The sequence below is a fragment of the Bos javanicus genome, chromosome 12 (assembly GCF_032452875.1).
Source record: "Bos javanicus breed banteng chromosome 12, ARS-OSU_banteng_1.0, whole genome shotgun sequence".
NCBI lineage: Eukaryota > Metazoa > Chordata > Mammalia > Artiodactyla > Bovidae > Bos > Bos javanicus.
The window spans coordinates 71,749,201-71,773,443 of NC_083879.1; the positions used below are offsets into that span (position 1 = coordinate 71,749,201).

At 39.2% G+C, this 24,243-nt stretch overlaps 1 protein-coding gene across 1 annotated transcript in view; it reads left to right on the forward strand.

Moving 5' to 3' along the window:
* LOC133258055 (ATP-binding cassette sub-family C member 4-like) overlaps positions 1 to 24,243 on the forward strand; it is a 169,436-nt gene that overhangs the window by 87,114 nt on the left and 58,079 nt on the right. The window contains exons 20-21 of the mRNA XM_061434394.1: positions 997 to 1,076; positions 18,916 to 19,066. Coding sequence (XP_061290378.1) covers positions 997 to 1,076; positions 18,916 to 19,066 — 231 coding nt within the window. The remainder of the gene's footprint in view (positions 1 to 996; positions 1,077 to 18,915; positions 19,067 to 24,243) is intronic.

Below are 24,243 nucleotides of genomic sequence, written 5' to 3' on the forward strand. Positions count from 1 at the left end.
CAAAGCCTTTAAGCCAGTGATTTGATTATTGGATCAAAGTCATCTCAGAAAATATCTTTTTTTTTTTTTCTTTTTTAGAACTTCTAAAGACTTTTATTTATTTAATTTTTTTTTTTTTACTGGGGGCTAATTACAAGATTGTATTGGTTTTACCATATAGCAAAAGAGGCACAGATGTATAGAACAGTCTTTTAGACTCTGTGGGAGAGGGAGAGAGTGGGATGATTTGGGAGAATGGCATTGAAACAGGTATAATATCATATATGAAATGAATCACCAGTCCAGGTTCGATGCATGATACAGAAAATATCTTTTTCTGTTACTTAATTATAAAAGAGAGGTTATAATTATGTTTATTTAAAAATTATCACTTAGAAAAATTAATATGGATAACTAAAGCAAAATTAGTGTAACAATTATGATTAACTTACATATTTTGGAACTGTTTATTACCAGTTTAGCACTGGAGTGAGTCTTAGATGGACTGAATCTAAAAGAAGGGAACATTCTGAAATTCACCAACCCTTCCTGATGCTGCCACAAAAGTCTCCCGATTCTTTTAAAAATCAGAGCTCAGTTTCAACCCACTGTCATTCAGTAGAATTTCATCCTATTTTCTTTTTTCTTTTTACCATGGATGTCAGCTTATTTCATGTGAATCTGTAATATATTAATTTTTTGTTGTTGTTTAGTTGCTGAGTTGTATCCAACTCTTTTGTGACCACATGGACTGTAGCCTGCCATGCTCCTGAGTCCATGGGGTTTTCTAAGCAAGAATACTGGAGTGGGTTGCCTTTTTTCCTGCATGGGATCATCCCAACCTAAGAATCAAACCCATGTCTCCTGCGCTGGCAGGTGGATTTTTATACACTGTGCCACTAGAGAAGTCCCTAACTACATTTACTTTAAGAATATTGCTTTTATTTGTTCATGAATTGTTTCCCTTAAAGCTCCTATCTGAGGAAATGAGTCATTTCTTGTGTCCTGTTCTTGAAGGAAGAATTTTGAATCGTTTCTCCAAAGACATTGGGCATATGGATGACTTGCTGCCCCTGATATTGCAAGATTTCATCCAGGTAACAAAACAGTCCTGTCAGAGTTCTCACAGGGAAGAGCAGAGTGCCTGTTTCTCAAGGACTTCTCACAGGGGCTGAGGGTGGGCTTTTCAGCCTGGTGATGTGCCCTGTTATCTTCATTAAGAGGCTGTGTTTGTGAGAGAAAGGTGCTGTTCTGATTGGGAGGCTGAGCTAACATGAGTAACACCTGGGGCAGGAGGGCTACACAGTCAGGTCAAGGTTGGTCTGAAGCAGCGACATGCTGGATGAATGGTTCTCCCTCTGCTTTCCAGGTGTCTGATGTAGATTCCCTGTACTGTGAGCATATTTCATGAGAGAAACAACCATTTTTCATGGAAAGAAAGCCTAGATAAGCTAAATTATGCATTGATTTACCACAGAAGACAAAATATTTACTGCACATTTTATTTGGATAAAGCCAGATGTGGTTACTTAGAAAGAAAAAATTGGTAAAAATAAGGTAAAAATAATACTTTAACTAGGATAATGTTGTTGTTTAGTCACTAAGTCATGTCTGACTCTTTTGTGACCCCATGGACTGTAGCCTTCCAGGTTCCTCTGTCCATGGGATTTCTCCAGCAGGAATACTGGAGTGAGTAGCCATTCCCTTCTCCAGGGGATCTTCCTGACCCAGGGATCAAACCCACGTCTCCTTCATTGTCAGGCCAATTCTTTACCACTGAGCCACCTGGGATGCCCAACAAGGACACTAGAGAGCAGTTATTGAAGACAGAAAGGCTTTAAGCCAGTAATTTGACTATGGAATCAAAGTTACCTCAGAAAATGTCTTGTTCATTTTTGGTTGGCAGTTTTTCTTTTTACATGTTGATTGCTCTGTCTTAAGAAAAATAAAAAAAAGAAAAAGAAATCTAGCCTTCTATCTAGCCTTTGTTTTGTCTGTGAACTTGAGTTTCTGAAGAATGATGTAGGGTCATCTCAGTTCCCTTCTCTTCATTCAGTATTGTTGCTCATGTGGGGTGTTTTTTTTTGTTTGTTTGTTTTTTTAAATTCTATATGCTTTTCGGTGATTAAGCCTGTGGGGAACTTTCTTTTTCTTTCCAAGTGTTAATTTTGGAAATGAAAGGAATTTATCAAAAGCTGTACACAGAAATGCAGCATTGAGCATCTGAATGCAAACAGCCTATAAGCAAAGGCTTCTATTGTTTACCAATAAGAAGTGAGCTGAGATTCAGAGGCAGAGGACTTTTACTGCGAAAATTAAAAAAAAAAAATTCTAATTTTTTTTTTTCTTTTCTGCAAACTTGCTTTATTCATGTGTCCTGCTGGCTTTAGCTTCATAATTTATCCCCAGAAGCAATCTTTCCCAAAAACATTGTTACATTTTGACAGTGATTGTGAATTACTTTGAAAAGATTTTGTGAATGGTTCTGTTTCTTTGCTATAGCAAGCTAGATCAAGGTTGGGTTTCTACTGCATGCTTAGCTCATGGTTAGTTACCAGTCAGAATCAGAATTCATCACATTTTTGCATGACCATATAGAGGGACAGGGATCAATGCTACCTGATTTCAGTAGGAAACATTTTCATTAATGAAGAGAGAACGTTCTAGTCTCACTGATTTTCAGCTTTCCTATTATTTTACCTTTTTAGGAAATGATGCACCTTGCACTAACTTTTGTGTATGGAAGAGTAGTTAGTGGTGGAGGCTTATTTTTTCCAGTCATCCTGGCCACATTTATTAAATGACTTTCTTACATTCAATTGGCACTTTGGTTATAATCCTTTGAATCTATGCAAGTAGGTCTGTGTCTGTATACTTTATTTTGTTCCACTAATATGTTTACCGTTATATCAATACTACAATCTTGGTTATTGTACATTTTCATAAAAGATGAAACCCATAGTCTAAGTCCTCTAACTTTGCCCTCCTTTGTTAAGGTTGTTTTATCATCCTGGATTCTTTTCTGTGTAAATTTTAGAAGCTTTTCAATTTTTTTTTTCATAAAAGCCTACTGATAATTTTATTAATATTTCCTTTTAACTGTAGATAATTTGAGGAATCTAAGTCTTAACAATGTTGAATCTGCAACTGTAAATATGATGTCTCTCTCCACTTATTTATTGTTTGATTTTAGAAATGTTTCTTAATTTTTAATATAGACATCTTATACTTCTCTGATTAAATATATTCGTGCATATTTGCTTTTTCACTGTATTATTGGATTTTTAAAAACGTATTTATTTATTTTTGCCTGTGCTGGGTCTCTGTTGCTATGTGTGGGCTTTCTCTAGTTGCTGTGCATAGGCTTCTCACTGTGGTAGTTTCTCTTACTGCAGAGCATGGACTCTAGGGCACATGGTCTTTAGAGCTGCAGCACTCTGGTTCTAGAGTATGGGATCAGTAGGCATGGCCATGGGCTTACTTGCTCCTTGTTATGTGGAATCTTTCAGAACCAGGGATTGAACCCATGTGTCCTGCTTTGGCAGGTAGATTCTTATCCATTTGGACCACCAGGGAAGTCCTATTAGATTTTTTTTTAAATACCATTATTCAACTTCTTGTTGCTAGTCTATAGAAATATGGTTGATTTATTTATAAATTCGCTTTGCTTTGCCTGGAGTTTGTGGTGGTGTTTTTTTTTTTTTTTCATTATGTAGAATTTTGTACACATACAATTATGTCAGCTGTAAATAATGGCAGTTTTGTTTCTTCATTTCCAGTATTTATGATTTTTATTTCCTTTTCTTGACTTGTTGTAGCTAGACCTTCCAGTACAGTGTTGAATAGAAATGATTATATAAGACAATCTTGTACCCTTGGGGCAAAATATTTCAGTATTTCTTCATTACAAATTATATTAACTACAATTTTTAAGATAGATATCCATTATCAGATGGAAAACATTTCCTTTAATTCCTTGATTGCCAAAATTTTGCTTTTTTTTTTTTTTTTTCCCTAGTAAAGAACAGGTGTTGAATTTGGACAAATACTTTTTCTACATCTCTTCAGATAATCATGTGATTATTTATCTTAACTCTTTTAATGTGAATTATACTGATTGGTATTTGAAGGTTAAACTTGCATTACTTGAATAAACTTTACTTTGTCAAAATGTAGCCTCTTTTTTATGAATTGCTGTATGTAGTTTCAAGACAAAATGATAGGACACTGAAAGAGGAACTCCCCAGGTCGGTAGGTACCCAATATACTACAAGAGGTCAGTGGAGACATAACTCCAGAAAGAATGAAGGGATGGAGCCAACGCAAAAACAATATCTAGTTATGGATGTGACGGGTGATAGAAGCAAGGTCCGATGCTGTAAAGAACAATATTGCATAGGAACCTGGAATATCACTTCCATGAATCAGGGCAAATTGGAAGTGGTCAAACAGGAGATGGCAAGAGTGCACATTGACATTCTAGGAATAAGCGAATTAAGATGGACTGGAATGGGTGAATTTAACTCAGATGATCATTATATCTACTACTGTGGGCAAGAATCCCTTAGAAGAAATGGAGTAGCAATCATGGTCAACAAAAGAGCCCGAAATGCATTACTTGGATGCAATCTCAAAAATGACAGAATGATCTCTGTTCGTTTCCAAGGCAAACCATTCAATATCACAGTGATCCAAGTCTATGCCCCAACCAGTATCACTGAAGAAGCTGAAGTTGAATGGTTCTATGAAGACCTACAAGACCTTTTAGAACTAACACCCAAAAAAGATGTCCTTTTCATTATAGGGGACTGGAATGCAAAAGCAGGAAGTCAAGAAACACCTGGGGTAACAGGCAAATTTTACCTTGGAATACGGAATGAAGCAGGGCAAAGGCTAATAGAGTTTTGCCAAGAAATCACACTGGTCATAGCAAACACCCTCTTCCAATAACACAAGAGAAGACCTTACACATGATCACCAGATGGTCAAAACCCAAATCAGATTGATTATATTCTTTGCAGCCAAAGAGCCAAAGAAGCTCTATACAGTCAGCAAAAACAAGATTGGGAGCTGGCTGTGGCTCACATCATGAACTCCTTATTGCCAAATTCAGACTTAAATTGAAAGAAGTAGGAAAAACCACTAGACCATTCAGGTATGACCTAAATCAAATCCCTTATGATTATACAGTGGAAGTGAGAAATAGATTTAAGGGACTAGATCTGATAGATAGAGTGCCTGATGAACTATGGACAGAGGTTTGTGACATTGTACAGGAGATAGGGATAAAGATCATCACATTGGAAAAGAAATGCAAAAAAGCAAAATGGCTGTCTGGGGAGGCCTTACAAATAGCTGTGAAAAGAAGAGAAATGAAAAGCAAAGGGGAAAAGGAAAGATATAAGCATCTGAGTGCAGAGTTCCAAAGAATAGCAAGGAGAGATAAGAAAGCCTTCCTCAGTGATCAATGTGAAGAAATAGAGGAAAACAACAGAATGGAAAAGACTAGAGATCTCTTCAAGAAAATTGGGATACCAAGGGAACATTTCATGCAAAGACAGGCTCGATAAAGGATAGAAATGGTAAGGACCTAACAGAAGCAGAAGATATTAAGAAGAGATGGCAAGAATACACAGAAGAACTGTACAAAAAAGATCTTCATGACCCAGATAATCATGATGGTGTGATCACTGACCTAGAGCCAGACATCCTGGAATGTGAAGTCAAATGGGCCTTAAAAAGCATCACTACGAACAAAGCTAGTGGAGGTGATGGAATTCCAGTTGAGCTATTTCAAATCCTGAAAGATGATGCTGTGAAAGTGCTGCACTCAATATGCCAGCAAATTTGGAAAACGCAGCAGTGGCCACAGGACTGGAAAAGGTCAGTTTTCATCCCAATCCTAAAGAAAGGCAATGCCAAAGAATGCTCAAACTACTGCACAATTGCACTCATCTCACATGCTAGTAAAGTAACGCTCAAAATTCTCCAAGCCAGGCTTCAGCAATACGTGAACCGTGAAATTCCAGTTGTTCAAGCTGGTTTTAGAAAAGGCAGAGGAACCAGAGACCAAATTGCCAATAACCGCTGGTTCATTGAAAAAGCAAGAGAGTTCCAGAAAAACATCTATTTCGGCTTTATTGACTATGTCAAAGCCTTTGACTGTGTGGATCACAATAAACTGTGGAAAATTCTTCAAGAGATGGGAATATCAGACCGCCTGACCTGCCTCTTGAGAAACCTATATGCAGGTCAGGAAGCAACAGTTAGAACTGGGCATGGAACAAAAGACTGTTCCAAATAGGAAAAGGAATACATCAAGGCTGTATATTGTCACCCTGCTTATTTAACTTATATGTAGAGTACATCATGAGAAACACTGCGCTGGAAAAAACACAAGCTGGAATCAAGATTGCCAGGAGAAATATCAATAACCTCAGATATGCAGATGACACCACCCTTATGGCAGAAAGTGAAGAGGAACTAAAAACCATCTTGATGAAAGTGAAAAAGGAGAATGAGAAGTTGGCTTAAAGCTCAACATTCAAAAAACGAAGATCGTGGCATCTGGTCCCATTACTTCATGCCAAATAGATGGGGAAACAGTGGAAACAATGTCAGACTTTATTTTTTTGGGCTCCAAAATCACTGCAGATGGTGATTGCAGCCATGAAATTAAAAGACGCTTACAACTTGGAAGGAAAGTTATGACCAACCTAGATGGCATATCGAAAAGCAGAGACATTACTTTGCCAACAAAGGTCCATCTAGTCAAGGCTATGGTTTTTCCAGTGGTCATGTATGGATGTGAGTGTTTGACTCTGAAGAAAGCTGAGCATTGAAGAATTGCTGCTTTTGAAGTGTGGTATGGGAGAAGACTCTTGATGGTCCCTTGGACTGCAAGGAGAACCAACCAGTCCATCCTAAAGGAGATCAGTCCTGGGTTTCATTGGAAGGACTGATGCTAACGCTGAAACTCCAATGCTTTGGCCACCTCATACGAAGAGTTGACTCATTGGAAAAGACTGTGATGCTTGGAGGGATTGGGGGCAGGAGGAGAAGGGGATGACAGAGGATGAAATGGCTGGATGGCATCACTGACTCGATGGACATGAGTTTGAGTGAACTCCAGGAGTTGGTGATGGACAGGGAGGCCTGGTGTGCTGCGATTCATGGGGTTGCATAGAGTCGGGCATGACTGTGTGAGTGAACTGAACAGAAGTGTATGTAGTTTGTTAATATTTTGTCAAGAATTTTTGTTCTGTTGTTTGTGAAGTATATTGGTCTGTAATTTGCTTTTCTTAAAATATTTTGTCAGCTTTTCGTATTAGAATTATGCAGGCCTCATGAGAGGACATGGGAAAATTTTCCGTTTTGTGATGGTCATTAAAGTGTCAACTTTAATGCTTGACTTCAGGCTCTACTACAGAGTGACAGTCATCAAGACAATTATACAGAGTGAAGTAAACCAGAAGGAAAAACATAAATACAGTATACTAACGCATATATATGGAATTTAGAAAGATGGTAACAATAACCTGGTGTACGAGACAGCAAAAGAGACACTGATGTATAGAACAGTCTTATGGACTCTGTGGGAGAGGGAGAGGGTGGGAAGATTTGGGAGAATGACATTGAAACATGTAAAATATCATGTAAGAAACGAGTTGCCAGTCCAGGTTCGATACACGATACTGGATGCTTGGGGCTAATGCACTGGGATGACCCAGAGGGATAGTATGGGGAAGGAGGAGAGAGGAGGGTTCAGGATGGGGAATACATGTATACCTGTGGCGGATTCATTTTGATATTTGGCAAAACTAATACAATTATGTAAAATTTAAAAATAAAATAAAATAAAAAAGACAGTATGCTACAAAGACAGAAATATAGATCAATGGAACAAAGTAGAAAGACCAGAGATAAATCCATGCACCTATGGACACCTTATCTTTGACAAAGGAGGCAAGAATATATAATGGAGAAAAGACAATCTCTTTAACAAGTGGTGCTGGGAAAACTGGTCAACCACTTGTAAAAGAATGAAACTAGGATACTTTCTAACACCACACACAAAAATAAACTCAAAATGGATTAAAAATCTAAATGTAAGACCAGAAACTATAAAACTCATAGAGGAGAGCATAGGCAAAACACTCTCTGACATAAATCACAGCAGGATCCTCTATGACCTCCCAGAATATTGGAAATAAAAGCAAAAATAAACAAGTGGGACCTAATTAAAATTAAAAGCATCTGCACTACAAAGAAAACTATAAGCAAGGTGAAAAGACAGCCTTCAGAATCGGAGAAAATAATAGCAAAAGAAGCAACTGACAAAGAATTAATCTCAAAAATATACAAGCAACTCCTGCAGCTCAATTCCAGAAAAATAAATGACCCAATCAAAAAAGGGGCCAAAGAACTAAACAGACATTTCTCCAAAGAAGACATACAGATGGCTAACAAACACATGAAAAGATGCTCAACATCACTCATCATCAGAAAAATGCAAATCAAAACCACAATGAGGTACCATTTCATGCCAGTCAGAATGGCTGCTATCCAAAAGTCTACAAGCAATAAATGCTGGAGAGGGTGTGGAGAAAAGGGAACCCTCTTACACTGTTGATGGGAATGCAAACTAGTACAGCCACTATGCAGAACAGTGTGGAGATTCCTTAAAAAACTGGAAATAGAACTGCCACACAACCCAGCAATCCCACTGCTGGGCATTCACACCGAGGAAACCAGAATTGAAAGAGACACATGTACTCCAATGTTCATTGGAGCACTGTTTACAATAGCCAGGACATGGAGGCAACCTAGATGTCCATCAGCAGATGAATGGATAAGAATGCTGTGGTACATATACACAATGGAGTATTACTCAGCTATTAAAAAGAATGCATTTGAATCAGTTCTAATGAGGTGGATGAAACTGGAGCCTATTATACAGAGTGAAGTAAGCCAGAAAGAAAAACACTAATACAGTATAATAAGGCATATATATGGAATTTAGAAAGATGGTAACAATAACCCTGTATGCGAGACAGCAAAAGAGACACAGATGTATTGAACAGCCTTTTGGATCTGTGGGAGAGGGCAAGGGTAGGTTAATTTGGGAGAATGGCATTGAAACATGTATATTATCATATAAATAAAAAAGTGTCAACTTGACCACACTACATTCTCCAGTTATTCAATCAATAGAATATCTCTGTGTTGCTCTGTAGGTATTTTATAGATGTGATTAAAGTCCATAATCAGTTTATTTTAAGTAAGGGCAATTATCCTGTATATTTCTATGGACACAGTTCAGTTAATTGAAGTGCTGTAAGAGCTACAGCTTCCCTAAAGAAAAATGAAATTCTTTCTGTGGATAACAGCTTCAGCTCCCGCCCAAGAATTTGAGCCTGTCCTTTGTAACAGCCAGCCCTGCGGATTTTGGACTTGCTAAGTCTGACTGTGGAGTATTATCTATTTTATGTTGTTAGATTCAGTTCATTAGTATGCTGTATTATCTTCTTTTGATTCATGTTAATGGTAAATTTTCCCTTCATTTTTTTATCTTTTACATTTCATGGTGCTTTCAAAGAACCAGGCTTTGTGTTTGTTGAGTTTTTTGCTTAGAAGTTAGTTTTTTATTTCATTCAGGTCTACTTTTTTTTTCTTATATCTATTATTACGCATACATATGCTGAATTTTTGAATTATAAGATGGATCTGAAAAACCTTGACTTTTAGCTTTTTTAAAAAACTTTTTTTCAAAATTTAATTTTATTGAAGTATAGTTAATTTATAATGTTGTGTTAGTTTCAGGTGTACAGCAAAGTGATTTGGTTATACATATATTCATTCTTTTTTAGATTCTTTTCTCATATAGATTACCATAGAATATTGAGTAGAGTTCTTTGTGCTATTATTTTTAAGGTATGCTTTGTAAAATTAGCAAATAAATGGTTTCCAGTCTTGAATTTTTTATAAACTTGAATCCTGAAAAAAGGTAGAAAGGGAGCTATTGATCAGTGAGATACACTGAACACGAAGGAGGAAGTGCACCATGTTTCCCTAATGCTTTCTGTTGTGCTGGTTAACAAACTATAGGTCAAACCCCACCTTTCACTCTTCAGTGGAGTTAGCTGTGTTCTCAGTTGTGAGCTGACTGAAGAATATACAGGTCCCAGAGTTGGTGTGGTTGTGAAAAGATACAAGGCAGCCAAATGAGGGGTGAAGAGTGTGGTTAGTGTATCCCAAGGGAAGGACAAGTTTAGTAAAGCTTTGTCTTAAGGTTTGTATAGACCTCAACATACAAAGAAGACACCCCAGTGTTTTATAATGTTCTGATTTAACAGAGTTAACCAAGGTGGGTGAGATAAAAGCAAACAAGGGTGATAAAGCAAGGATCTGGGAACCAGAGCTGATCTCTGAACTTAATGAGATGTGCAGGGTACCATATCAGCTTACGTGCAGATTCAATACTGACCCTAGGTTGGTGTTACAATTAGGAGCTTACCTTTAAAACCTTCCATGGTTTCTTTTTGCTTCTATTCATCCTGTAATTGAAGGGTAATGAGTATCATTGGATAGGAATTACATTTTATTTCTTAATCCTTTCAGAATTTCATGTAGTCTGTTCAGGGTTTTACTGCGTCCACAAGAATCTTGTGTTATCCAGCAGCACAATCTATGTGATAGTCTTTTCATTGACAGGTTATTTTTTATCTCTTATATTTCCAGAATCAATGAATAGAAGAATCTCTCCTACACCCACATCCATAAACCACTGATCAAAACTAGTTATCATTTTTCCTCTTTAAAGGAAATCTTGTCTTGTTTTCTTACCAAGAAGTCACTCTTGCTTCGTTTATTGTACTTAAGTTATACTTTTGCAAAATCAATAATAGTGTAGAGCAATCTGGAAGATCTGTACCCACCACAACTTGAAACAGAGTTCTTAAGAGTCTGACTGCAGAATTAAAGTCTCAGAAATTCTTTTGAGATGTTGGCAGTCTTAATGATCCTGATTCTGTTTTTTTAATACTGTAAACAAATAATAAAAGTACTATCTACTGATTAAATGTATATTTCACATTGTACCTAATATAAGTATAAAAGCAAGCAAGAAAGAATTTACATAAAAATGCATTGCACTTTATTGCTCAGTCATGTCCAACACTTTGCGGCCCCGTGGACTGCAGCCCACCAGCCTCCTCTGTCCATGGTGATTCTCCAGGCAAGAATACTGGAGTGGGCTTCCATTCCCTCCCCCAGGTGATCTTCCTAACCCTGGGATCAAACCCAGGTCTCCCTCATTGCAGGCAGGTTCTTTATTGTTTGAGCCATCAGGGAAGCTCTCATGTAAGAATGGAATAAGCCAAAAGTATAGATAGCATATTTATTTGCATAAAGAGAATATATTTTTACTGCTGTTTATAGAAAACATGTTCTTTGGCACAAGCTTCACATAAAATATCAGGAACAAAATCCCTTGGAATTACATTTAAAGTTACATGTAAGTAGATACCTGGGAATTTCTATAGGACTGTAAGCAGTTTGGAAATTAAATGCCAAGGAGGCAAACCAGTCCTTGTATTTCAAACTGTGCTTGAGAAAGGAATATGTTAAAATCTGCAGTATTAGTATACAGTGTTAACTCTACATGTGAAATTTTAACATTTCATTATCATCCAAATATAGATGTTAACCATTTAAACTACTCAGTCTAATTTTGTGTCCTTGGGGTTTATGTATTTTTTAAAATTAGATTTCTGCCCCTGCAAATAATTTTGCTTCCTGGAATTATAACTCAGCATTCTTATAAAGAAAGATTTTTCTTTTTATTTTTTAAAGTACAGTTCTTAAATTGACACATTAGTGTGTTCTATTAGTGAGCACTTTTAGGATCTTTTAATGATCAGTCTGCTCTCTGAACTGAGCAGACCATTACTACCTAATTAGCTGGGAATCTAGACCTGGTCCCTGCATGGGAGAGACCAGATATGGCCCCAAGAAACCCAACAAAATTAGAAAATGCAGACAGAAGGGAAAATATATAAAAGAGTATGTTTAGATATTAATTTTTTAAATGTGAATTTTATCTCTATATGTGATACAGTATCAGGCAGAAATTAAAAGAACAAACTTGGGGTCAAAATGACAGAATTATCTGAATTTGAGCAAATCAATAAACCCCTCTGAGCATCACTGCAAAGTTTCCTACTTTGTAAATGGAGAGGATAATCCCTCCTACTCATATTGATGTGAGAATGAGATTAAATAAAGCCTATGAAATACTTGCAACATGAGACTCATGATAAGCCTTATGAAATGTCATCTGTTAATGGTATTTAGGTGTGTTGGGTGACCATGATTTCTTTGCTTGTTGGCTAGATCTAGAGAATTGTGGAACTTCTGTGTAATGAGAAAATTTGTCATGGCCTCTAGCAATAAAGCAAGGTCTTATTTTTCAATTTTTTTTGATTGGGCACATTTTTTAAACAAAACCATTAACATTTACACAAGCGTTATTTTCTTTGCTGTTTTTTAATATACTTCACATACTATTCATTTAGATGCCAGTGTGGCTTGTCATAAACAGCTGCTCATAGCACAGCATCCTTTCGGAGGATGAAAGGTGCTCGTTAGACTTCCTTCCATAGGTGGTGGTGACATGTTCTTTACCTTAATCATCCTGACATCCTAACCAGGCTACTTACCTGCATCAAGAATGCTGACCTGGAGTGGACACAGTTGAATTTCCTGAGATTCACAAGTTTACAAAATCTAGATTTTGTATTTCCACTGGTATCAATATAACAATTCCTGGTGCATAAAGTAGAAAATGTGAATTTGGTCTTCTCTTTGACTATATTGAATAATCTGGTTTGGTTTTGTTGATCCAGAGGTCCACCACTTTCCCCCTTAGTCACCCATAAATGCTCAGGAGTTTCAAAACAGTAAATCTGCACCAATAAAAAGGATAACTGGAAAGAGAAAGAATATATAGAATGAGAAAAGACCATCTCAAAAACGTTACTTGCTGTCATATCTCTAAGGATATCAATCTTTGGAAGGCCTAGAATTGGGTAGATAATACAGAGAGGACAGAAATTGTAGTCATGAAGTATACTGGTCATATTATTTTAAAATTGCATCTTCAAACAAAATAGACCTCAGATACATTTTTCACTGTGACCAGAGAAAAGCCACAATCATGTTGGTACATGTGACATCATTACCACATCTAGGCCTTGTGGTTCAGCTAGTAAAGAATCCGCCTGCAATGCGGGAAACCTGGGTTTGAGCCCTGGGTTGGGAAGATCCCCTGGAGAAGGGAAAGGCTATCCACTCCAGTATTCTGGCCTAGAGAATTCCATGAACTGTATAGTCCATGGGGTCACAAAGAGTTGGACACGACTGAGCGACTTTCACTTAACTAAACTAAAGGAAAAATAGCACCTGCTCAGATATGTCCTTAGATAATGCTAAGGTGTTCTAGTGGTTAGAATGAGTGGTCTTTTGGGGTCCAACTTCATGAGATTCTTAAGATTCTTTGGGCCCATAAGTCTTTGAATACCTCATCCCTCCTCCCCTGGCTTCTGGCGTCTGTAACATGCTAAAGGATGTTAATGATGGAGTTAGAGTTTTTATTTGTTGTGTATGAACTAGTTAGCTAGTTAGCACTAGTTAGCATTACCTCATTTAAATCCTACCACCATCCTTTCATGTTGTTGGTATATCCCAGTTTTTACTAAGGTTGAGAGTGAGGTATAGAGTCTTACTCTCCCTGTTTATTCAAGAAGGTTAGCCCTAAACCCTGTCTTAGCACAATACTGGTCTAGTGGAATTTCCCTTTCAGATGTAGGCTGTCGTTCTCTACAAACTAAAGAATTTTTCTGAATTGTGAAAAATCACCATTTTCTCTCAAGTGAAGATTTCATCTAAGAATTTTTTTTTTATTTATTTATGTGGATTCATAGACTTTGGATAGAATTTCCCAAATGGTGTGCTCCAAATGGAAAATATATTAAAATAATTATCTTCCTTATTTTGAGGGGCATCAGGACTTGGGTCACTTACTCTGGGTCAGTATGGATTTTTCTGTATACCCATCATTGTCTCTGTGCCTGTGTGAGAGAGGTACAGAAGCACTGTCCATGGTGATGTGGGCCATCAGATGGGCCTGAAATCCAATCAGGGGAATTGTGTGTGTATCTTGAGTTGGACTTTTTGAAATTCCTGGGAATGTCTGAGAAAGAAATGAGATTGGCTTCAAGGAAGCATACTAGAATCTTTTGTTTCCTTCTGTAGATGTTGATTTTTTTCTTGGATGTTATTTTCATCTTCTACAAACTTCTATAATGGGTTTGAGATAGCTGATAATAAAAGACTCACAAATCTACATATGTATAAATGTAAACCCATACATTATATATGTGTATATATATGTATAATATCCAATCCACAATGAGGGTGGCTAAAGTATTATCTACAAGTATAAATAAACCTGTTAGAGACATCCTCTTTGAATTACTTCAGAATTTAGGGTCATGAAATCTGAAGGACCTAACCTAACTAGGGAGCTTCTGAGAGCATTAGTAATGTACCGGGGTCCAGCCCCGGTTGGATCCAGGGATTCCCTCTGGAGGTCAGCGTTGGTGAAAGGATAGATAAAAGGAGAAAGAGACAGAGGCTTGAACTAACTGGTTTACATAGAAAGCCAATAAAACCTGTGACATCAGGTTTGCACTGACCACGGAGGCCACAGATGTCCTCTCAAATCGCAGAAGGTGCCCCACCTCAGGCACCTTCTCAAGTGGATCTTAGAAGCCTGGGCAAATAAGTGGTCTCAGAGGGCCCCCACGCTCCAAATTAGTCATCCTGAAGGAAGAACAGAGAAGAAAAGAAGAGAAAAGGAAGCAAGAACGACACGGGGAGACCAAGCCTGTTGAGCAAGGTCCGCAACTTTATTTTTCAAAGTAGCTTTTATACCTTAAATTGTGCATAGAGGATAATAGGGGGTGTAGAGTCATGCAAGGTCAGCAGTCCTTGACTATATCAAAGCCAGGCTTTCTTTCTGCAAACTTATCATATACAAAGGCTTTAGGTGATTTACATCATCTTCTGGCCAGGAGGCCTGTTAACATTTTATGACCCTTTCTTCTGAATAATGGTTAGTCAATCAGAAAACTTATTTTCTCTAAAGGTGATTATTCTAAAGTCAGGTGCCACCCTCTGAAAGCATTAGATAAAGTTGCATTCCTATAGGGAAAAAGTGTGGTGGGTTATAACAAGAAAAGAATTAACTCAAGGGTCCAAGTTACAAACATTAAAGCTACTACTTACATTTCTATATACCAACTATATTAATCAATACACTCCCAGGGACACAGTACATAAGGGATATGGAAACTTGGCAGCAAGCATTAGCTCAACAAAGAAATCCTCTACTAGTTCTATTCTAACCATTTTAACTCTCTGAGAAGCTGTGCATTGTTAGAATATCTTAAGCTTCCCATGCCTCTCGTGGTTGGGAGGCTGTGAACAATCACATGCGTAGCTGCAAGAGTCCAAACAAACCTGTCAGGTAAGCTAGAAAGTCATCAGAGGGGTTTGAATTGAAACACTCCTATTATGCCCAGGAGACTTATTAACTAGAGCTCTAAGTTGATTTTTTTCAGAGAAAGGTGGTCAGGGATAGCCCCTGTTAATGTCAGAAGAGTTGGTGAAAGTCGTGAAATAATAAAACAGACAGATTCTGGTTTTGGGGTAGCTGCTCAGGCAGATCCAGGGGGGCCCTTGAGCCCTGACTCGCCTTGCCCATCAGGGCTCTCCCACATGACCTTGTCATGGGTGGGAGCTCCCGTGCTGGCTCCCAGCAGTAATGGGTCTTCAGTTCATTTCAGTTCAGTCACTCAGTCATGTCAGACTCTTTGCAGTCCCATGAATTGCAGCATGCCAGGCCTCCTTGTCCATCACCATCTCCTGGAGTTCACTCAAACTCACATCCATCGAGTCGGTGATGCCATCCAGCCATCTCATCCTCTGTGGTCCCCTTCCCCTCCTGCCCCCAATCCCTCCCAGCATCAGAGTCTTTTCCAATGAGTCAACTCTTTGCATGAGGTGGCCAAAATACTGGAGTTTCAGCTTTAGCATCATTCCTTCCAAAGAATACCCAGGGAAAGTGAAAAAGTTAGCTAAAAGCTCAACATTCAGAAAACGAAGATCGTGGCACTGGTCACATCATTTCATGGGAAATAGATGGGGAAACAGTGGAAACAGTGTCAGACTTTATCTTTTGGGGCTCCAAAATCACTGCAGATGGTGACTGCAGGCATGAAGTTAAAAGATACTTACTCCTTGGAAGAAAAGTTATGACCAACCTAGATAGCATGTTGAAAAGCAGAGACATTACTTTGCCAACAAAGGTCTGTCTAGTCAAGGGTATGGTTTTTCCAGTGGTCATGTATGGATGTGAGAGTTGGACTGTGAAGAAAGCTGAGCACTGAAGAATTGGTGCTTTTGAACTGTGGTGTTGGAGAAGACTCTTGAGAGTCCCTTGGACTGCAAGGAGTTCCAACTGGTCCATTCTAAAAGAGATCAGCCCTGGGTGTTCTTCAGTGGGTACCTAAGGAAGAAACATTGGTACAGGCCCCTGTGGAGCCCTTCATTTTGATCTTACCTCTGCTTTCCAGGTTATCTGCCAAGCTAGGTTAGTCATAAAAGGCCCTCACGTGGGGAGAGCCAGATCATTGAAACTGGTGGATATTGTCCAAATGATGCGGGTCTGCTAAAAAACTGTAATTTGTATTTTTCCCTGGTTGACATTTTAGTAGGATTTTTTGATAACCAACAATGGGGAGCCAAGTGACTAAAGACTAGACATAGCAGGAGCTGGAAGGACCCCTCCCCATGAGCATGGAGAGTCCAGCATGGTGGGATACACAGTTAATGCAGTGGCTTTAAGAAATCATTCATCTGTAGGTCTAATAGGAGAGAGGTCAGACAGCCCTATTTTTCTCCACTTATGATTGGAATTTATTCCTTCAGAATTCTGTCCTCTTCACTCTGAGTTTCATATTGATACGACGGCAGAGATCGGGAAAAACAGGAAAGGCACATGGATCTCCATCCAGAACATGCTATTTGGCTCACAAGGGCTCCTAGACACAAAGTCATGGTTCCGGACATTTCCTCCTCCTCCTCTCAGGCTCCCCCTGCCTACAGCTATGGCTCTAGGATTTTCTGAGTACAAACTGCTCCTGTCTTTCTCCATGACCTGCAGTCCTTCCCTGGAAAACTTAGGACAACCACTTACCCTCCTAGCTTCATGTATTATCTGTAAATGAAAATAAAGCTTTTGCTTTTCTCATTCAGAAGATGGTTGTGAAGATCCTCTGAGAAAACTGATCAGGAAAAGCTGTGAAATGATAACCTGAGTCTCTGTGATAACAGACATTACCCCCCTAATCCATCCCTCAGAGACATGACATTCTGGGGCCAGCTGCCCTGGGTGACAAGGTAGGGAGGCTCTGAGGTGGCATATGTGGGATGCAAGTGATAGTGGTGCTGAGAGGACACAGAACAACTGGTGTTAATTTGGACAAACATCTTAACTTAATCCCAACTCCTTTTCAGTCCAAATCTCCATCAACTGTGATTACCACCTACTGTGATTACTCTTTCTATTTGTTAAACCAGCCTGTAAACTTCAGTCCTAAGTCTTCTCAGAATTGTCTAAGAATTTTCAGGTATTCCTCTCTGTGTTTCCCTAGCATTCAGTACCATGTTCAAATCACCATGGATTTGTATCCATCTGAGATCATAAACTCCAGAGGCCTTGGCCTAGGCCTTGTGATTCTGCATGTCTCCACCAACCCACTTCTCTCTTAGCAAGCAGATGCTAAGTATTGACTGTATTCTTATTGCCTGAAGCTGCCCACCACAGTATCATACTTTTCCTGATAAAGTTTTGAATGCTTACATCAGCATCAACCAATGATTTGTAGAAGACTATTCTCCAAGATAAAATCATCTCACAGATGATGTGGTAATTAAGTGAATGTTCATGGAACTTTTAGCACAGCGCCTTGCATATAGTAAATGCCTGGTAAATGGTGTCTGCTGTTGTTATAATCACTAACCTTTGAAATGTACATTTTATATACTTAGCACGATGATAGAAAGTTGGCTGTATGTTAGGGGAAAGCTTAAATATGTCATAAAGTCTCATGACATGGGCTTCCCGGCTTTGTGACTTATACTTTGCAGTGTCTATCAGGTTTTCCTCTCCCTGGGCCTCAGTGTCTCCATCTGTAAAATGAGATAATACTGTTCCTAGGTAGAGCTCTTGTGAGGATAAACAAGTTAATGCATGTGAAGTATCAAATGTTCAGCCCTGAACACAGTCAGCACTCAGTAAATGTTAACTATGGATAGAAAACCAAGAAAGAGGAATTTCCACTTCCAAAGATCAATATTTTAATTTTTTTCCTACATTTCTGGACCCTGAATTTGTAATTAACCACTTCTTTATCCCTGCATGTATAGCTGAGGCTTCCGGATTCCTCATCCTTGATGCCTGCTCGCTCATCCCTCTAGTAACACCTGCTGACTCCTGATAGTTTGGGATTCAGCTCCTACTCTCTAAACCTCGTATATTCTCTTCTGTTAAAGATAGTAATGACTCCCTCATAGTGCTACTGAGTGTATCACAAGAGCAGATAACTAGGAAGTTCTTATCAGAGTGTTTGGCTCATACAATAAACATCATGAGGACCACCTATAATTTTATTTCTTTGGATAGAAAAGCATTCCTTGCTGTTCCAACAAGTCTTTCAAGGAAAGGAGTTCAATCCTAACAACACAAACCATTAAAGTTTATCTTTGAAAAGTATCCTTGACATGGAGGTCTCTGTATTTTTGTTATTTCAGATGTTTCTACTTGTGATTGGTGTGGTGGCTGTGATGGTGGCTATGATTCCTTGGGTGGCTATACCTGTGATTCCCCTTGGCATCATTTTCTTTGTTCTCCGGCGATATTCCTTAGAGACATCACGAGATGTGAAACGCCTGGAATCCACAAGTGAGTACCAAGGCTCTCAGGTTGGGAGGGCAGTACAGGCTGGCTTTCATTTATGCTGTAATTAACCACACCCCTGAAATTCTGCAGATTCATTCTTCTTGAATTTCTCACTAAGTTAATTTTAGGTAATTGAATGTATTACCACTGAGTCCATGTGTCCCTTAAGGCAAATGGACCTGGTGATGGGTCAGTTCCAGTTTGAATCTTAGGACAGGGAATATAAGCACCATGAGGACAGGGACTGTTTCTCTCTGGTTCATGACATACTTCCTAACACAGAGTATCAAGCCTATACATTTTTTAAAAATAAAATATTTCATCATGTTGGAACTAAGCAGAAGGAAAACAGAGAATTTTTCTTCTCCTTAAGTTACCAGAAATGACAAGAAAGGAAACAATTAGGAAAAGGATAGGAGACATCAGGAAATATATGTTAGAACTGATATATTTGAAAAATACATTCTTTCACATGTTTATGTAAGTTGCAGTTGTTAAATGTATTGAAAAGATAAGTCCTGTTATTTTCAGCTTTGCTCTTTATCATCACCAGTATTTGGGGTGATACAACAGTGTGATCCCCTGTTTTTCTAAACTACTCATATAAATAGTGCTGAAAATGATCCCCTAGGAGAACACAGGAGGGGGAATATGTTCAGTATGCATCTGGCCTACTACCCCATTCAACTTTCTAGTTTTAGAATAATGGAGAACAGGGACTTTCCTGGTGGTTTTATGGTTAAGAGTCTGCACTTCAATTTAGGGGGCACAGCTTCAATCCCTGATTGAGTAACTAAGATCCTGTATGGTGCGGCAAAAAAAAAAAAAAATGGAGAACACATTTTATGATTAATCATTCTATAGGTAATCAGATTATGAAATAATTGAATTTATCTCATTATTAATATATATATTTCATCAGTAATAAAACAAAAAATAAGGAAAATCGAATTGCTATGTATTTCTTAAAAAGTTATAAGAACTATAGCTGAAAAGTGAGGAGGGAAGGTTTGTATCAGAGACCTCAACCATTAATAATTATTTCAAATTAATACCAACTTAACCTTCTAGATACCAAGCCAAGTAGAGAAGCATATTGAGTCCCATGGTTCTTTGTATCTACTAATGGAAAAATTTCTCAATTCATCCAGTCACAGAAGCTTTTTTCATTGTGACATTTGCATGTTTTGTTTCTGTAGTAAACACTTAAGAAGTATTTATTCTAATTATTTGTGAAAAGGATAGTGATCATCAGTTTCATAAAAGCTATATAAAAAAATTCGGTCATCAAGAGAACCAGCTAAAGTTTCATAAAGTCCATTTTTGTGAGATGTTTGAATGGATGAATAGCAGTAGAGCCCAGATGTGAGTGACATTGTGCTGATGCGACCTGGGGAGGCAGAAGAGGGAGTGATGAGCTCCATCCAGTCCTCTGTGTAGACAAAGCTTCAGACGTTTTATCGTTTGAGGCTGCCCGTGAAATTCAGTCAGTCAGCAGTCTTTTTTCAAGAAGAAATACAGGATTTTCTGTGTTTGTTCTGGGGGGTTTGAGGACTTTGGCATCATCCTTGTACAATATTGGGGCTCTTTGCACCCAGAGGTTGGAGGTTTTCTGAACATAAATAATAATAATATATAATATTAATAAATCGATAATATTTTATTAATAATACAATAATATAATAATTTTTCTGGAAAAAATGTACATCGTCACACATGGACATCCTTAATCCTGATTATTCTCTCTCTGAGACACAAATGTTGTGATTAAGCACAGCCTTGGAAGTAAGGCATGGTTGACTCTCAACACCCAGGTTTATCACTAATGTGGGTCAATATACTTAATACTGAGCAGAGAGTTCTCTTAATCCTTCAGTCTTTGGAGTTCTCATGAGGATTTATTGAACTGATGCTTGTAAAGTGCTTGGTGGCCACTACTAAAGGCACTAGAACCATGAACATGAAGGGATTAAAAACTTATTCACAACTAGCAGGTCTCACACGACTTGAATGATAACCTGCAGCCATGCTGTCAACATGGGGTCCCTTGCCCGGGAAGATCTGCAGTCCTGGTGGGGTGTGTCCCCAGGTGTCCTCAAGGTTGTGGAAAACATAGCTGTCAGGCATGTGAACTGTAGGGTTACACATGTCTGTGACTGCAGACTGCTGCCATGGATGTTACATAGTCTTCTTCAGAACAGCAAGCTCAGTGTTTTTGAGAAAAAGGGTGTTGTTACATTGAGCAAGGTAAGATCAAAGCCTTGACATCCCCTCTACCCCTGTACTAGTTAATTTTCTTTGCAGACACTCCATTTCATTCATTCTGGCATCCTGCTCAGCCCTAAATGAGATTTGAAAGAAACAGGATGGCTTTTCACAGGTCCTGATTCCCTCTGACCTGCTGTAACTCTTGGGCATGAGGTGAGGTAGGTCATGGGGTGTTTGGTTCTCTGGTGTTCAAGGCTGAGATGATACCTGGTTTCTAAAGTCAACCCCACCCTCTATCCCTGCTGGAGAGAATCAGCTGCACTTTGATCTGAAGAGAGAAGCAGGTGAGGGAGGCCGTGCTGGAGAGTTCACTCCAGGATCTCCCTGGGGGAACAGCCACATCTACTTCTTTCTCAGAAGCCTTGTCTGTGTGTGTTGACATCACAACATTTACTCTGGAAGTGAGAGCCTGGTTCTAGTGAGTTCTATATACTCCCTGGAGCTGGACTTGTGGCATCCTTCTAACAGGGTGATGGCCCCAGAATTCACCTGCATCATCCCTGTGAGCACCCTGCTTCCAGACTGACTGGATTCTGGGGTTGAGTTGGGACACCTGCTGGGGTGAAGAAAAGGCCTTTCTAATTTGGAGCAGGAGCTCAGTCTATGTTCATTTTGCTTTTATAAGTGTAAAATTATAGGAAAGTAAAATAAATAGTTAGTTAAATGAAGAGTAGTGTGGATGTTGGAATGAAAACACAGGTACCCAACTGGATGATCAAAAACATCACTGAATCACTTTAAGCTCTGTGCCTGAATTAAGTACAAAGGGGAAATGTTAGAAAATGTAGCTTTTCAGAGAAGGTGTTTTCCCTGTATCAGTTCCACAGGTGAGGCCTCTAACAGTTAAGGTTCCTGGTCAGATATCCTAGGTGGAAAAAGCCCCAGGGCTGAGTGGATGGTCAGCTGGCCCCCAGCCCAGAGCTTCTGACCCTCTCTAAGCCCTAGTATCTTACGGGAGGAAACCTGTTCCTTCCTTCTTTATAGAACTGGGGACACTAAGCACAGAAGAGGGTTCTGTGTCTTTGCCTGTTTGTTCCCCACCCCACCCCCCACACACACACCTGTAGTGCCTGTGTGCACATTGGTACTGACTGAACCATTCAGATGCTAGGCTAAGGAGAGAGGACTTGAAAACAGTTTAGAGTTTACCCCCTTGATTCTTTTCCCTCATCATTTTATAAAGTCTCTGTAGCCTCCTGTAAGATAAATGATCATAACTTCCTCTAAACACCCAGGTTTTACTAACAGGTCTTATCTAGGAGGGGTTTCCAAGGTGGTGCTAGTGGTAAAGAACACACCTGCCAATGCCAGATTCATAAGAGACAGGGGTTGGATCCCTGGGTCAGCAAGATCCCCTGAAGGAGGAAATGGCCACCCACTCCAGTGTTCTTGCCTGGAGAATCCTATGGACAGAGAAGCCTGGAGGGCTATGGTCCATAGGGTCTCAAAGAGTTGGAAACAACAAGCAACTTAGCACTCATGCTTCTCTAGGAGACGCACAGGTAACAAAGTGATATCAGTATTTTCTGCTGTTAAAACACGTTACCGCTCATCCCAGACAGAGGTCAGAGGCTCACTATGTGCCCCTGGCAATAGCAAGTTGCATCCTCATTCACGGTGGGGAATGAGAAATGTAAGGGTCCTCCCTGCCTGGCAGCCTGCAGCCCAGCTGTTCTCTGACAGGCAAGAGCCTGACCCTGGTGCTCATGGTCAGTGTGCTTTTAGAGAAGATGGCAGGAAATGAATGGGCAGTCATGTGACACCAGATCCCAAACCCACATGAAGTCACTCAAAAGAAAATGGACACTGAGGCCACTGTCAGAATCTAAAATGGTGATGTGAATGTCGCATGTCACAGTGACCTCCAAATACCAGGACAGGTATCCAGCAGGGCAGTTATGAAAACATCCATCAGGTTCCCAGAGCAGAAGTCAAGACTGTTCAAACTCTCCTTGTCTGCCGGGTCCTGTGGGTACAAGGGTGGTGCAGTGCCGGGTGCTCCATGACCCGCACAGAGGCTCCTGGCACAGGTGCAGGGGGAGGCCCAGGACGGGGAAGGTGGCAGACTGTCCACTCCCCTTACTCGTCTCACCCTGTCCTGGGTCTGCGTCTGGTGCAGGGTAGGGGATGTACTGACTCTATCCCAGACTTTAGGCTACTCATCTAAGAAGGACATAGCACACAGGTTGCTCATCAAACTTTATCTTGGTGAGGACTCTAATGAGGAATTAAATTTTGGAATGCTACTGACTCAAAAATTAGTGAATAATACTCAGCCATGAAAAAGCATGTAATACTACCATTTGCAGCAATATGTATGGGCCTAGAGAATATTATTCTTAGTAAAGTAAGTCACAGAAAAATAAATATGATATCACATCACTTATACATAGAATCTAAAAGATAATATGGCTCAGAGACATAGAAACAAACTTATGGTTACCAAAGTTGGGGGACTAAGAGGGAGGAACATATTAGGAGAATGGGATTAATACACAATACCACTTGAAATAGGTGAGTAACAAAGATTTACTGTAAAGCACAGGGAATTTTTTCAGTATCTTATAATAATCTATAATGGACTATAATCAGAAAAAAATAACTGAATTTCTCTACTATATACCTGAAACCAACACAATACTGTGAATCAACTGTGCTTCAATATATTTTGAAAATATGAACAATTTCCACCTGGAAATATATCAGAAGAATTTGGAGAGAGGAGTGTTTGAGGAGGACCTTGATAAAAGAAATAGTAAAGAATTCTAGCTGTGATTTGAATTTGGTCAAAGAAAGGTTCAAAGAGAATCTTTCATTTCTAGGTTTTTAAAGTAAAGGTTGGCGTGAGCAAGAGTTTGAGGGTCACATGGAGGACCCTCTCCAGAAGGGATGTTGTCCCTCCTCCCCCAGGC